General features: G+C 38.5%; 1 protein-coding gene across 1 annotated transcript; it reads right to left on the bottom strand.

Moving 5' to 3' along the window:
* Window positions 1–10224: 10224 nt before the first annotated feature.
* On the bottom strand, window positions 10225–13539 carry lto1 (LTO1 maturation factor of ABCE1). The gene is made up of 5 exons (XM_028401839.1): window positions 13419–13539; window positions 13119–13224; window positions 12895–12965; window positions 11929–12046; window positions 10225–11608 (listed from the first exon to the last, which is right to left on the bottom strand). The coding sequence occupies exons 1-5, from the start codon at window positions 13475–13477 to the stop codon at window positions 11537–11539; spliced, it is 426 nt and encodes a 141-aa protein (XP_028257640.1). The 5' UTR covers window positions 13478–13539; the 3' UTR covers window positions 10225–11536.
* Window positions 13540–14311: the final 772 nt, after the last annotated feature.

Genomic DNA, 14311 nt, shown 5'->3' with positions numbered 1-14311 from the left:
TTTTCAGTTACAGTTTTTTCTGATTGCTTAAACACTAACTATGATTCTTATAGCACAATTTCTAAAACTATTAATAGTTTTAACAAAATCACTCACTGAGTTTGCAAAACTAAAAGCAAAAAAACTGCTTTACACTCAATTTGCACTTTTGTAACATACAATTTGCAATTGTATAAATATAATCAACTTCACAGCACTCTTTTTGCTGAACTGTACACACAACTCACTGCTTTACACACAACTTCCAAATGATCAACACACTCCTAGTAAAACTACACACGTTTATGGCTGGTATTTACACTATTTTGCCAACTGTCTGGCTACACTGTCACATGTGAGAACTGTTTTATATCATTAGTTCACTTTGCAATCAGCATGAGCTCTGTAAATAAGCCACAGGTAAGCTTCAGTGTGGAGAACAATGGAGGGAGAAGGAAACTGAGAAGAGTGAGAATTAGAGGAGGAACATGAGGAAGAGGAGAAGGACAAAGACTAGGACGTGAATTTAGAGGAAGAGGACGGGGAGGTGAAGAGGAAGGAGGAAGGGTAAGAAGAAATAGAATTACTGATGTCATCGGAGCTACAATAGTGGATCATGTGAGCAACCATGGAATGACCCTGAAGGAAGCTGGACAACGGGTTCAGCCTGAGCCGCTACACTGTAGCAAGCATCATAAGGACATATTGATGAGAATGGGTTAGTACAGTTCCCTCACACTAAGTTTTCAAGGTGTACCATACTCTAATGAGAAAAACAACAATACTGTTCATGTAAAACTGAAACTGCTACTCCACAGAATTACTAGACATCCAGCATCTGGAAGGAGGCATGCGAGGATATGGACCAGGCATCATGTCAGGCCTGGATACGGCACTCCAGGAGACATGTTCCCCGGTGCCTTGGACTAGAAGACATTGCATGAGACGATGAAATTCTGTGGCCGGACCCAGAGAGACAATGAGACTGATTTTCTCTCTCTCTCTCTCTTTCAGTGAAATTGTATGTTTTCTTGTGTTTGTTTTGATGTGTGTGAATAAACATTCATACTTGAAATTTGAATCCCTGTGTGTTTATAGAACTATTTATGACAAACGTTTGACCTCACATGGACATACCTTGTGCACAGAGAAAGCAAAAGCCAGATGTGTTTTCAGTTAATACCATCAGTGTGTAGTTGGCACATTGTGTGCTTAGTAATATGATGGTTTGTGTTAATTGTGTGGTACAAAAATACCATTTTTACAAAGGTTTGAAGAGTTAAGCAAGATGTATTAGCTTTTGCAAGAGATCTACAATGTTTTGCTGATTTGGTGTAAGGTTTTTTTATTTGTGTGTAGAGTTTTGCACAAATAGCCAATAGTTACAGAAATGTGCTTAAGCAATCAGAAAAAACTGTAATACCATCAGTTTGTAGTTGGCACATTGTGTGCTTAGTAATATGATGGTTTGTGTTAACTGTGTGGTACAAAAATACCATTTTTACAAAGGGTTGAAGAGTTAAGCAAGATGTATTGGCTTTTGCAAGAGATCTACAATGTTTTGCGTATTTGGTCTAAGGTTTTTTTATTTGTGTGTAGAGTTTTGCACAAATAGCCAATAGTTACAGAAATGTGCTTACAGTTTTTTCTGATTGCTTAAGCACATTTCTGTAACTATTGGCTATTTGTGCAAAACTCTACACACAAATAAAAAAACCTTACACCAAATCAGCAAAACATTGTAGATCTTTTGCAAAAGCTAATACATCTTGCTTAACTCTTCAAACCTTTGTAAAAATGGTATTTTTGTACCACACAGTTAACACAAACCATCATATTACTAAGCACACAATGTGCCAACTACACACTGATGGTATTAACTGAAAACACATCTGGCTTTTGCTTTCTCTGTGCACAAGGTCTGTCCATGTGAGGTCAAACTTTTGTCATAAATAGTTCTATAAACACAGGGATTCAAATTTCAAGTATGAATGTTTATTCACACACATCAAAACACACACAAGAAAACATACAATTTCACTGAAAGAGAGAGAAAATCAGTCTCATTGTCTCTCTGGGTCCGGCCACAGAATTTCATCAACATCACATGCATGCAATGTCTTCTAGTCCAAGGCACTGGGGAAAATATCTCCTGGAGTGCCGTATCCAGGCCTGACATGATGCCTGGTCAATATCCTCGCATGCCTCCTTCCAGATGCTGGATGTCTAGCAATTCTATGGAGTAACAGTTTCAGTTTTACATGTACAGTATTGATGTTTTTCTCATTAGAGTATGGTACACCTACAAAACTGTGAAGGAACTGTACTAACCCATTCTCATCAATATGCCTCAATAAGCCTCATGATGCTTGCTACAGTGTAGCGGCTCAGGCTGAACCCGTTCAGGGTCATTCCATAGTTGATCACATGATCCACTATTGTAGCTCCGATGACATCAGTAATTCTATTTCTTCTTACCCTTCCTCCTTCCTCACCTCCTCGTCCTCTTCCTCCTGCTTCCTCATGTCCTCATCCTCCTCTAATTCTCGTTCTTCTCAGTCTCCTTCTCCCTCCATTGTTCTCCACACTGAAGCTTACCTGTGGCTTATTTACAGAGCTCATGCTGATTGCAAAGTGAACTAATGATGTAAAACAGTTCTCGCATGTGACAGTGTAGCCAGACAGTTGGCAAAATAGTGTAAATACCAGCCATAAATGTGTGTAGTTTTACTAGGAGTGTGTTGATCATTTGGAAGTTGTGTGTAAAGCAGTGAGTTGTGTTTACAGTTCAGCAAAAAGAGTGCTGTGAAGTGGATTATATTTATACAATTGCAAATTGTGTGTTACAAAAGTGCAAATTGAGTGTAAAGCAGTTTTTTTGCTTTTAGTTTTGCAAACTCAGTGAGTGATTTTGCTATAACTATTAATAGTTTTAGAAATTGTGCTATAAGAATCATTGTTAGTGTTTAAGCAATCAGAAAAAACTGTAAGCAATCAGAAAAAACTGTAAGCACATTTCTGTAACTATTGGCTATTTGTAAAAATGGTATTTTTGTACCAAACAGGTAACACAAACCATCATATTACTAAGCACACAATGTGCCAACTACACACTGATGGTATTACAGTTTTTTCTGATTGCTTAAACACTAACAATGATTCTTATAGCACAATTTCTAAAACTATTACAGTTTTTTCTGATTGCTTAAGCACATTTCTGTAACTATTGGCTATTTGTGCAAAACTCTACACACAAATAAAAAAACCTTACACCAAATCAGCAAAACATTGTAGATCTCTTGCAAAAGCTAATACATGTTGCTTAACTCTTCAAACCTTTGTAAAAATGGTATTTTTGTACCACACAGTTAACACAAACCATCATATTACTAAGCACACAATGTGCCAACTACACACTGATGGTATTAACTGAAAACACATCTGGCTTTTGCTTTCTCTGTGCATAAGGTCTGTCCATGTGAGGTCAAACTTTTGTCATAAATAGTTCTATAAACACACAGGGATTCAAATTTCAAGTATGAATGTTTATTCACACACATCAAAACAAACACAAGAAAACATACAATTTCACTGAAAGAGAGAGAAAATCAGTCTCATTGTCTCTCTGGGTCCGGCCACAGAATTTCATCAACGTCGCATGCAATGTCTTCTAGTCCAAGGCACCTGGGAAAATATCTCCTGGAGTGCCGTATCTAGGCCTGACATGATGCCTGGTCCATATCCTTGCATGCCTCCTTCCAGATGCTGGATGTCTAGTAATTCTGTGGAGTAACAGTTTCAGTTTTACATGTACAGTATTGTTGTTTTTCTCATTAGAGTATGGTACTACTACAAAACGTAGAGTGAAGGAACTGTACTAACCCATTCTCATCAATATGTCCTTATGATGCTTGCTACAGTGTAGCGGCTCAGGCTGAACCCGTTGGCAGCTTCCCTCAGGGTCATTCCATGGTTGATCACATGATCCACTATTGTAGCTCCGATGACATCAGTAATTCTATTTCTTCTTACCCTTCCTCCTTCCTCTTCACCTCCTCGTCCTCTTCCTCCTGCTTCCTCATGTCCTCATCCTCCTCTAATTCTCACTCTTCTCAGTCTTCTTCTCCCTCCATTGTTCTCCACACTGAAGCTTACCTGTGTCTTATTTACAGATCTCATGCTGATTGCAAAGTGAACTAATGATGTAAAACAGTTCTCACATGTGACAGTGTAGCCAGACAGTTGGCAAAATAGTGTAAATACCAGCCATACATGTGTGTAGTTTGACTAGGAGTGTGTTGATCATTTGGAAGTTGTGTGTAAAGCAGTGAGTTGTGTTTACAGTTCAGCAAAAAGAGTGCTGTCAAGTGGATTATATTTATACAATTGCAAATTGTGTGTTACAAAAGTGCAAATTGAGTGTAAAGCAGTTTTTTTGCTTTTAGTTTTGCAAACTCAGTGAGTGATTTTGTTAAAACTATTAATAGTTTTAGAAATTGTGCTATAAGAATCATTGTTAGTGTTTAAGCAATCAGAAAAAACTGTAATAGTTTTAACAAAATCACTCACTGAGTTTGCAAAACTAAAAGCAAAAAAACAGCTTTACACTCAATTTGCACTTTTGTAACATACAATTTGCAATTGTATAAATATAATCCACTTCACAGCACTCTTTTTGCTGAACTGTAAACACAACTCACTGCTTTACACACAACTTCCAAATGATCAACACACTCCTAGTAAAACTACACACATTTATGGCTAGTATTTACACTATTTTGCCAACTGTCTGGCTACACTGTCACATGTGAGAACTGTTTTACATCATTAGTTCACTTTGCAATCAGCATGAGCACTGTGAATAAGACACAGGTAAGCTTCAGTGTGGAGAACAATGGAGGGAGAAGGAGACTGAGAAGAACGAGAATTAGAGGAGGAACATGAGGAAGAGGAGGAAGAGGAGGAGGACGAAGACTAGGAGGTGAATTTAGAGGAAGAGGACGAGGAGGTGAAGAGGAAGGAGGAAGAGTAAGAAGAAATAGAATTACTGATGTCATCAGAGCTACAATAGTGTGATCAATGTGATCAACCATGGAATGACCCTGAGGGCAGCCGGACGACGGGTTCAGCCTGAGCCGCTACACTGTAGCAAGCATCATAAGGACATATTGATGAGAATGGGTTAGTACAGTTCCCTCACACTAAGTTTTGTAGGTGTACCATACTCTAATGAGAAAAACAACAATACTGTACATGTAAAACTGAAACTGTTACTCCACAGAATTACTAGACATCCAGCATCTGGAAGGAGGCATGCGAGGATATGGACCAGGCATCATGTCAGGCCTGGATACGGCACTCCAGGAGACATGTTCCCCGGTGCCTTGGACTAGAAGACATTGCATGTGACGTTGATGAAATTCTGTGGCCGGACCCAGAGAGACAAGACTGATTTTCTCTCTCTCTCTCTCTTTCAGTGAAATTGTATGTTTTCTTGTGTTTGTTTTGATGTGTGTGAATAAACATTCATACTTGAAATTTGAATCCCTGTGTTTATAGAACTATTTATGACAAAGGTTTGACCTCACATGGACACACCTTGTGCACAGAGAAAGCAAAAGCCAGATGTGTTTTCAGTTAATACCATCAGTGTGTAGTTGGCACATTGTGTGCTTAGTAATATGATGGTTTGTGTTAACTGTTTGGTACAAAAATACCATTTTTACAAAGGTTTGAAGAGTTAAGCAAGATGTATTAGCTTTTGCAAGAGATCTACAATGTTTTGCTGATTTGGTGTAAGGTTTTTTTATCTGTGTGTAGAGTTTTGCACAAATAGCCAATAGTTACAGAAATGTGCTTAAGCAATCAGAAAAAACTGTAACTGAAAACACATCTGGCTTTTGCTTTCTCTGTGCACAAGGTATGTCCATGTGAGGTCAAACTTTTGTCATAAATAGTTCTATAAACACAGGAATTCAAATTTCAAGTATGAATGTTTATTCACGCACATCAAAACAATCACAAGAAAACATACAATTTCACTGAAAGAGAGAGAGAGAGAGAGAAAATCAGTCTCATTGTCTCTCTGGGTCCGGCCACAGAATTTCATCGTCTCATGCAATGTCTTCTAGTCCAAGGCACCGGGGAACATGTCTCCTGGAGTGCCGTATCCAGGCCTGACATGATGCCTGGTCCATATCCTCGCATGCCTCCTTCCAGATGCTGGATGTCTATGATTCTGTGGAGTAACAGTTTCAGTTTTACATGTACAGTATTGTTGTTTTTCTCATTAGAGTATGGTACACCTACAAAACTTAGTGTGAGGGAACTGTACTAACCCATTCTCATCAATATGTCCTTATGATGCTTGCTACAGTGTAGCGGCTCAGGCTGAACCTGTTGTCCAGCTTCCCTCAGGGTCATTCCATGGTTGATCACATGATCCACTATTGTAGCTCCGATGACATCAGTAATTCTATTTCTTCTTACCCTTCCTCCTTCCTCTTCACCTCCTCGTCCTCTTCCTCTAAATTCACGTCCTAGTCTTTGTCCCCCTCCTCTTCCTCATGTTCCTCTTCTAATTCTCACTCTTCTCAGTTTCCTTCTTCCTCCATTGTTCTCCACACTGAAGCTTACCTGTGTCTTATTCACAGTGCTCATACTGATTGCAAAGTGAACTAATGATGTAAAACAGTTCTCACATGTGACAGTGTAGCCAGACAGTTGGCAAAATAGTGTAAATACCAGCCATAAATGTGTGTAGTTTTACTATGAGTGTGTTGATCATTTGGAAGTTGTGTGTAAAGCAGTGAGTTGTGTTTACAGTTCAGCAAAAAGAGTGCTGTCAAGTGGATTATATTTATACATTTGCAAATTGTGTGTTACAAAAGTGCAAATTGAGTGTAAAGCAGTTTTTTTGCTTTTAGTTTTGCAAACTCAGTGAGTGATTTTGCTATAACTATTAATAGTTTTAGAAATTGTGCTATAAGAATCATTGTTAGTGTTTAAGCAATCAGAAAAAACTGTAAGCAATCAGAAAAAACTGTAACTGAAAACACATCTGGCTTTTGCTTTCTCTGTGCACAAGGTATGTCCATGTGAGGTCAAACTTTTGTCATAAATAGTTCTATAAACACACAGAGATTCAAATTTCAAGTATGAATGTTTATTCACACACATCAAAACAATCACAAGAAAACATACAATTTCACTGAAAGAGAGAGAGAGAGAGAGAAAATCAGTCTTGTCGTCTCTCTGGGTCCGGCCACAGAATTTCATCAACGTCGCATGCAATGTCTTCTAGTCCAAAGCACCGGGGAACATGTCTCCTGGAGTGCCGTATCCAGGCCTGACATGATGCCTGGTCCATATCCTCGCATGCCTCCTTCCAGATGCTGGATGTCTAGTAATTCTGTGGAGTAACAGTTTCAGTTTTACATGTACAGTATTGTTGTTTTTCTCATTAGAGTATGGTACACCTACAAAACTTAGTGTGAAGGAACTGTACTAACCCATTCTCATCAATCAAACAGTTCTCACAAGTGACAGTGTAGCCAGACAGTGGGCAAAATAGTGTAAATACCAGCCATAAATGTGTGTAGTTTTACTAGGAGTGTGTTGATCATTTAGAAATTGTGTGTAAAGCAGTGAGTTGTGTCTACAGTTCAGCAAAAAGAGTGCTGTGAAGTGGATTATATTGATACAATTGCAAATTGTGTTACAAAAGTGCAAATTGAGTGTAAAGCAGTTTTTTTGCTTTTTGTTTTGCAAACTCAGTGAGTGATTTTGCTATAACTATTAATAGTTTTAGAAATTGTGCTATAAGAATCATTGATAGTGTTTGAGCAATCAGAAAAAACTGTAAGCAATCAGAAAAAACTGTAATAAAGGTTTAGTGCCTCCCTACAATATTTGACAACTAGAGGGAGCTGTTTGGTAATGAATGAACAATTGTCTCTATATATTATAGCCTTAAGGCATTAAAACTGATGTACAATAGGAGAGATTACAAAGAAGCAAAGTAATACAATTGCAGAATGAGACAGAATAGACAACATTCACCTTATCTTCCTAGAATGACCTCAACTTCCCCAGGCCTCCTTTTTCATTCAGGTTTCTGACCAATACTCAACATCCAGAGTTCAACTCTAAACCATAAACCTTCTTACGATAGTGAGCTTGTGTCACATCCTTACTTTTATACCTGTGTTCAAGCCAACTTGTATGCCTCTGTAATTTCTCAGCTTCCTTTCTTTGCAGACTGTGTAAGGTGCATTTTTATCTTTGCTGTGAGGCTAAACATAACATCATTAGGAGGTCTGGGTGACCAACCGAACAGGAGGAAATAGGATGTATAGCCCGTAGCTTCACTGCGTGTGCAGATGTAAGTCTTATCACTGACCTTCACCACGAAGCAGGTGAGTAGACACCTGATGACTCCATGCAGGCAAAGCTGCAGGCCCAGATGGTGTGAGCCCCAGGGTCCTGAAAGCTTCAGAGAGTCCCTGTGGTGTGGAAGACATCATGCCACATTCCTGTTCTATAGACACCGTGCTCCAGCAACCAGAAGGACTACAGGCCTGTGGCTCTACATCACACATAATCAAATGGTCTAACCGCTTCTGGATCCCCTGCAGTTTGCATATCAGCCCCACCTTGGAGTGGAGGACGCCAACATCTATCTGCTCAACAGAGTCTACACCCACCTGGACAAGCACTGTGAGAATCGTTTCTCACCATAAGGCCAGCTCTGTTGGCTGAGAAGCTGACAGCGATGCGGGCGGATGCCCCACTAGAAAGACTTAGAGCGTGACACTGGTATTGGCACCCTTTACTATAAATCAATATGGAAGCAAATTGTGACTCACCTGAGGTAAATCACAAATGAGATTCACCTATGATAAATTGTTAGTGCCCATGTGATATTAACCAATTAATGACGACCTTAGTGTTTTAAGATGCCCAGTGTTATTCCATGTTCCATTGTCACAATGGTGAAGACAAAGAAGCTGTCTGAGAAGGGTGACTTTTATATTTATTAGACCTCCAAAGATCTTGATATCTTTGTTGTCTTTAATGTTATTAAAATGTTTGCCATGCATGGAACTGTCAAGAACCTCCCTGGATGTGGAGGGAAGAGGAAAATCGATGAGAGAAGTCTTCAAAGGTTTGTGCGAATGGTAAAAAAAAAAAAAAAAAAAAAAAACACCATGTCAAACATCCAAAGACCTGAAGGCCAACCTGGAACAGTCTGGGATCAAGTACCACACACAGCACACTAAACCAAGCAGGCCTATATGCTCGAAGGCCAAGAAAGACATCATTGCTGAAAAAAGATAAAAAGGAACGACTGATCTATGCCAAAGAGTACCTGGACAAACCACAATTCTTACTGGGAAAATATTCTGTGGACAGATGGAACAAAAATAGAGCTTTTTGTCAATTCACACCAACAGTTTGTTTACAGGTGGCGCAATCAAGCTTATAAGGAAAAGAACACCCTATCAACATTAGCATGCTGGAGGATCTCTAATGCTGTGGGGCTACTTAGCTGTGTCTGGTACTGGAGGCCTTGACCATATCACAGGATTGTGAAGAGATTTTAGAGCTAAATGCCCTACCCAGTGTAAGAAAACTTTTTGAGTCGAAGATAATGCCATAAGTCACACTACAAGGATGCAAAGGGAAGAGGTTCAACACACAGGCGTTGCTGCAGCCATACTTTGTAGGAGAACAGTTAAGCCTCGTTTTCCTCTTACAGTCAAAAAGTAGAGTTCAGCACAGCAGCACAGATAGTGTCATCGATGAGGACTATGAAGGTTTTTTAAATCTAAAATTGCACCACCAATTTTCTTCTGTGTACAATGATAATAAAGATTATATTCTATTCTACAGCATTTACTAACAAGGAAGAGCCCTTACTTTGTGATTTGCATATGATTATTGGGTTTGGAATAGTGTATTTAATTGCACACCTGTTTTTTTCTGTGTTTACAGAACATTTTGTAACTAAATGTATTTGCTTGACATCTAAATTTAAGAAGTTTGTAAATTATTGTTATGATTAGATTTATTTATGCAATTATTTAGTTGCTTTAAGTGTTGAAAATATCTAGTATCTCTGGACTCATTTCTTTTTAGTTAAAGTCAAACATGCTCTGGGTTATTAGAGGACAACAAAAGATAAGTCTGTTGGTTTTTGTTTTATCTACCTTTATACCCTTTACAAGTAATTGGCAATTTGAACATTATTTATGTAATCTTTTAATGATTGGTTAAGCTTAGCTTACATTGCATGCTTTTACATTTGTTTTGCTTTTTCCATAACAGTGTCAAGCAGTTACATTGAACAGCTGGTCTATGAATAATATTAAGGGTTCACACAGTCATTGTCTCCATGAGTAAGACCTAATCCCAAACTGTGATTTAAAGCAACCTAACAATCCAATACTCTAAGTGGAAATATAATATCAAAGCATAAGTGTGTAACATTCAGGCTGCCAAGTTTATCCAATGTGAGATCTTACAACTTCAAGATTTTTATTCGTTATTAATTTTATTGCATACATATCTGTTGAAGCCTGACTGAAAGTCAGTAAACAATGAGCTTAAAATTCAACTTTTTAAATTAAAAAAGTGTACATTTATCTTGTGCTAGGGCAAGAAAAACCATTCATCCCTCTATGTCATTGATGACATCGCACCCGAATTTCGCTGAGGGACCTCCCCAAAGGGATTAATAAAGTATATTCTATTTTATTCTACACACAATTCCACTCAACATTCCATCAAACTTTAATTTATAAAGTTTCTTCAACCTTTCTTAGAAAATTCTGGTCAAACAAAGTTTTTCAGATACAACTTAAATTGTCACACTATAGTTGAAAGAACTATATGGCCTGTTTTTAAAAATGTTGAAAAGTTTGCAAAATTGTGTTTAATAGAGAGAAGACATTTTTACCATTTTCCCTACCACAGTGTTTCAACACATGATAGACCTGAAGCTCTTCTAGGAAAGTATTACTTCCAGGAGAGCAAGGCAATGTTTCTCACTGGCCTCCACAAACCCGAGACTTAAACATGACTGAAAATCTGTAGGAGAGAGCACCCAGACCTACTGCACTAAAAACCAGAGTTCATGCAGGAGACCTGGAGGAGCTTCAGAGGTTCTCCAAAGAGAATGGGCTAGGATTCCTCAGGAGATGTGAGTCAAACCTGTTATAAACTACACCAAGCAACTCAATGCTTTTATCAAACAAATAACTTGGGTTCATAATTTTACCCTTCGAGTTTAAGGGAAAAAAATACCTGTACAAAGTCAAATAATGTGAGCATCTTGAATAAAACTAGCATGTTTAGAAATGTTCTGTTAACATTTTGCACCATTAAACAGAACTTCAAAAATAATATTTTCATGTAAACATTCACATAATGTCTGACTTTCAAACACGTCAGTCACTGCTTTATGTTTCCACTGAGCTACTGTCCACTAGCTCAGCTTTTCTCCTGTCTGTCCAGGATGTGGCAGGCGGCTTCACTCCTTATCACCTAGACAGATTCAGAATGAAATATCTTCGGCAGTCTTCATGTAATCCTTAAAGTCAGCAGGAACACTCAGCATAGAACAGACCTGGAGTAGCACACACACAGTAATCAGTTAGCAACAAGTCCCCTAATGATTTAAGACAACTACATAGTTAGGAAAAGGACAAATTAGGTGCTACATTCAAGCTGGATTAAAACCAGTAAACAGGTCACTGAAAGGAAAACCTCTAGCCTCTGTCTGGGCATTTTAAAACAGGACAACAAACAATTAATTCCATAAACACCAGATACTGCACACAACACACCATACATCAAATATATTGTTTATATGCCACATAATTATGTGACAGTGAAAGTCCTTTATTATTATTTCTACAATTGTATTATTTTATTCATTGACTGTACCTGTCTGAACTTGGTCCGAAGATTTTCTGTGTCCTCTTGTAGTCTTGAGGATTGCAGATCATCAAGAGGAAAATTTTGAATCAATCTGAGCAGAAACTCCAGCACCTTCACACGTTTTCTGACAGCACACGGGACAAATTTAGACGTAACAAGTTAATTCATAGATAGTTATCAACACCAAACATGATGCAATGTCTAAAAACATCAGGAAGCAACTCTTTTAGTGGCAGCGTGCCGATCTGGCACAAACACAATACTTATCAATTCACTCATATAGTGTGCTAATAGTATTAGCATCTTACGACTTACTCCAACTATGTACTCAAAGGTACATAGCTGAAATAAGTAATGCACAATATTATCAGTAAGGCATCAACATCAGCAAGTATTGGCATTAAAAAGAAAACACTGGCAAAAGCTGACCAGATTAACAGTACTGGCAGATAAACTGACACTCACTGTGTCCCCAGTGGGCAAATCACAATAAATTGATTACGTATAGCATGTAAAATAGAAACAACAAAAAATTATTATAGCTCAGTGTCATATTTTAACACTATGAGAAACACATTTTTCAGTTACCTTTAATAAAGTTTAATGGATTAATAAAATTTTATCTTCTCTTATCGTATATTATGATGTTTCTTCTTGGAACATATTGGTATCATCTTTAGAAATGGGCTAAAAGGAGAAATAAATGACTAACAGGTATTCCTAATACAATACATCTGTGTCCGTTTTTTTATCCTGGCAATGCTTTTAAAAGAACCTCTCTCTCAAAATGAAGTACTGCAGAAATAGGCCATTAGATGCAGAAATGTTTTAGCATTTTAGCAGTGTCTGTTCCCTCACCTCACATGGTGTGAGTCTAACTTCAGATTGATGTGGTTTGTGTCATGGGTTAATGTCTACTAGCTAAATGCTCTGGTGAAAAATCTTAGCGGGTTCTTGTTTGTGAACTCATACCTTGATTTAGCGTCTACGTTACGTTGGAGGAGACATTTCCATGTGATGGCAAACCCATAATAGAAGGATATCTATTCAGAGGGCAAGAGACAGTAAGTCAACCTCAGACTAAGAGCAACTGACTCGGTTCTCAACTTGGGGCAAAGCTGGCTGGATGAGGCTCATAGCGAGACTGTGACATACAGCTCTGAAAACATTCAGCCATGTGCACTAAGGTTTCCCACCTCAGAGTACAGCCTGGCTCCATGAGAAGCTCCATGTCTGCGGCCGTTCTGCAGTCCCTGATGTGCCCCCCTCTCAAAACCCTCCTGATAGCCCTCTCCTCTGAATCTAAATAAAAACAGTCAAATTTAGCTGCAAACAACTGTCAGTAGCGTCTTGGGGAGAAGAGCTCTGTTTTTGTTCCTGTCAGATAAGAAAGAGAGAGAGAGAGACCGTTCCCGGGTGTGCCAAACTGACATGTCTTTCTTCAAATGGTTACACATTAAACAAGCTAACACTCCACCGATAACTCGAAAACTCACCTCTCATCCGCCAAAAGGATACTGTCAAATAAATCGCTCTGGCCTTTCTCACCATCCATGTCCGCCTGTTGAAGAGCTGACTGAGCTGAGAACACGCCGCAGGTTCTCCTCTTCCCTTCACCCCTTCTTCACCCAGCAGTGCTGCCCCCTGGAGGCTGGAGGTCAACAGTCACTAATAAAACTATAAACGCTCTTTGTGTTTGTCAAATACATACTGAATGGTCAAATATGCTAATATTAGTATTCAAAAAACTGATTACTTTGTACTTAATTTTTGATTTGTTTTTTTTTTTAACCTAAGGGGCATTATAAGAATTCGAACTGACTGTTATAATTCCATTTGGGAATAGACTACAGCTCCGTGTGTTTCCTTGTTGGAGGAGTTATGTTTTCATTTTCTCTCTTTGTTAACCCAGTGTCATGCATCCTCACAGTAGTAAACGTCACTGTTATTCACAGTGACATTTGTAGAACTTAATAGTTTGTAATTTTGGCAAAAACTAATCTTTCAATCTGAAATTTGAGATTTCTACAGCAGAGGTCACTATAGGACAAGTGAAAAGATGAGAGGAGTGGCTGTGAATCTGCCGGCAGTCCTCTAAATGGTAGTTAAATACAAACTAAAGCAGATCAGGTTGTTAATCACTGGCACCAAAGGACTATAGCATTTGAAATACATGGTCATAAATTTCAGCAAACAAGTACTGTTTATAGTTGTCATGCTAAGCAAAGTAGTCACATAATGAGGGTATTAACTGAATAAGACAAACCAGGTTTTGACTTGAGTGCATGCACAAGAGGTCATCGTAGCACCAAAAAAGGCTCTACAGCAGCATAGTTTACCTACAAGTAGTGCAGCTATTGTGTTGGGCTAAAACTAACACAATCACAGA

Source organism: Parambassis ranga, chromosome 3 (assembly GCF_900634625.1).
Source record: "Parambassis ranga chromosome 3, fParRan2.1, whole genome shotgun sequence".
Classification (NCBI taxonomy): Eukaryota; Metazoa; Chordata; class Actinopteri; family Ambassidae; genus Parambassis; species Parambassis ranga.
The sequence above is the reverse complement of the archived record's forward strand: the minus strand, read 5'-3'. Positions and strand labels throughout refer to the sequence as shown.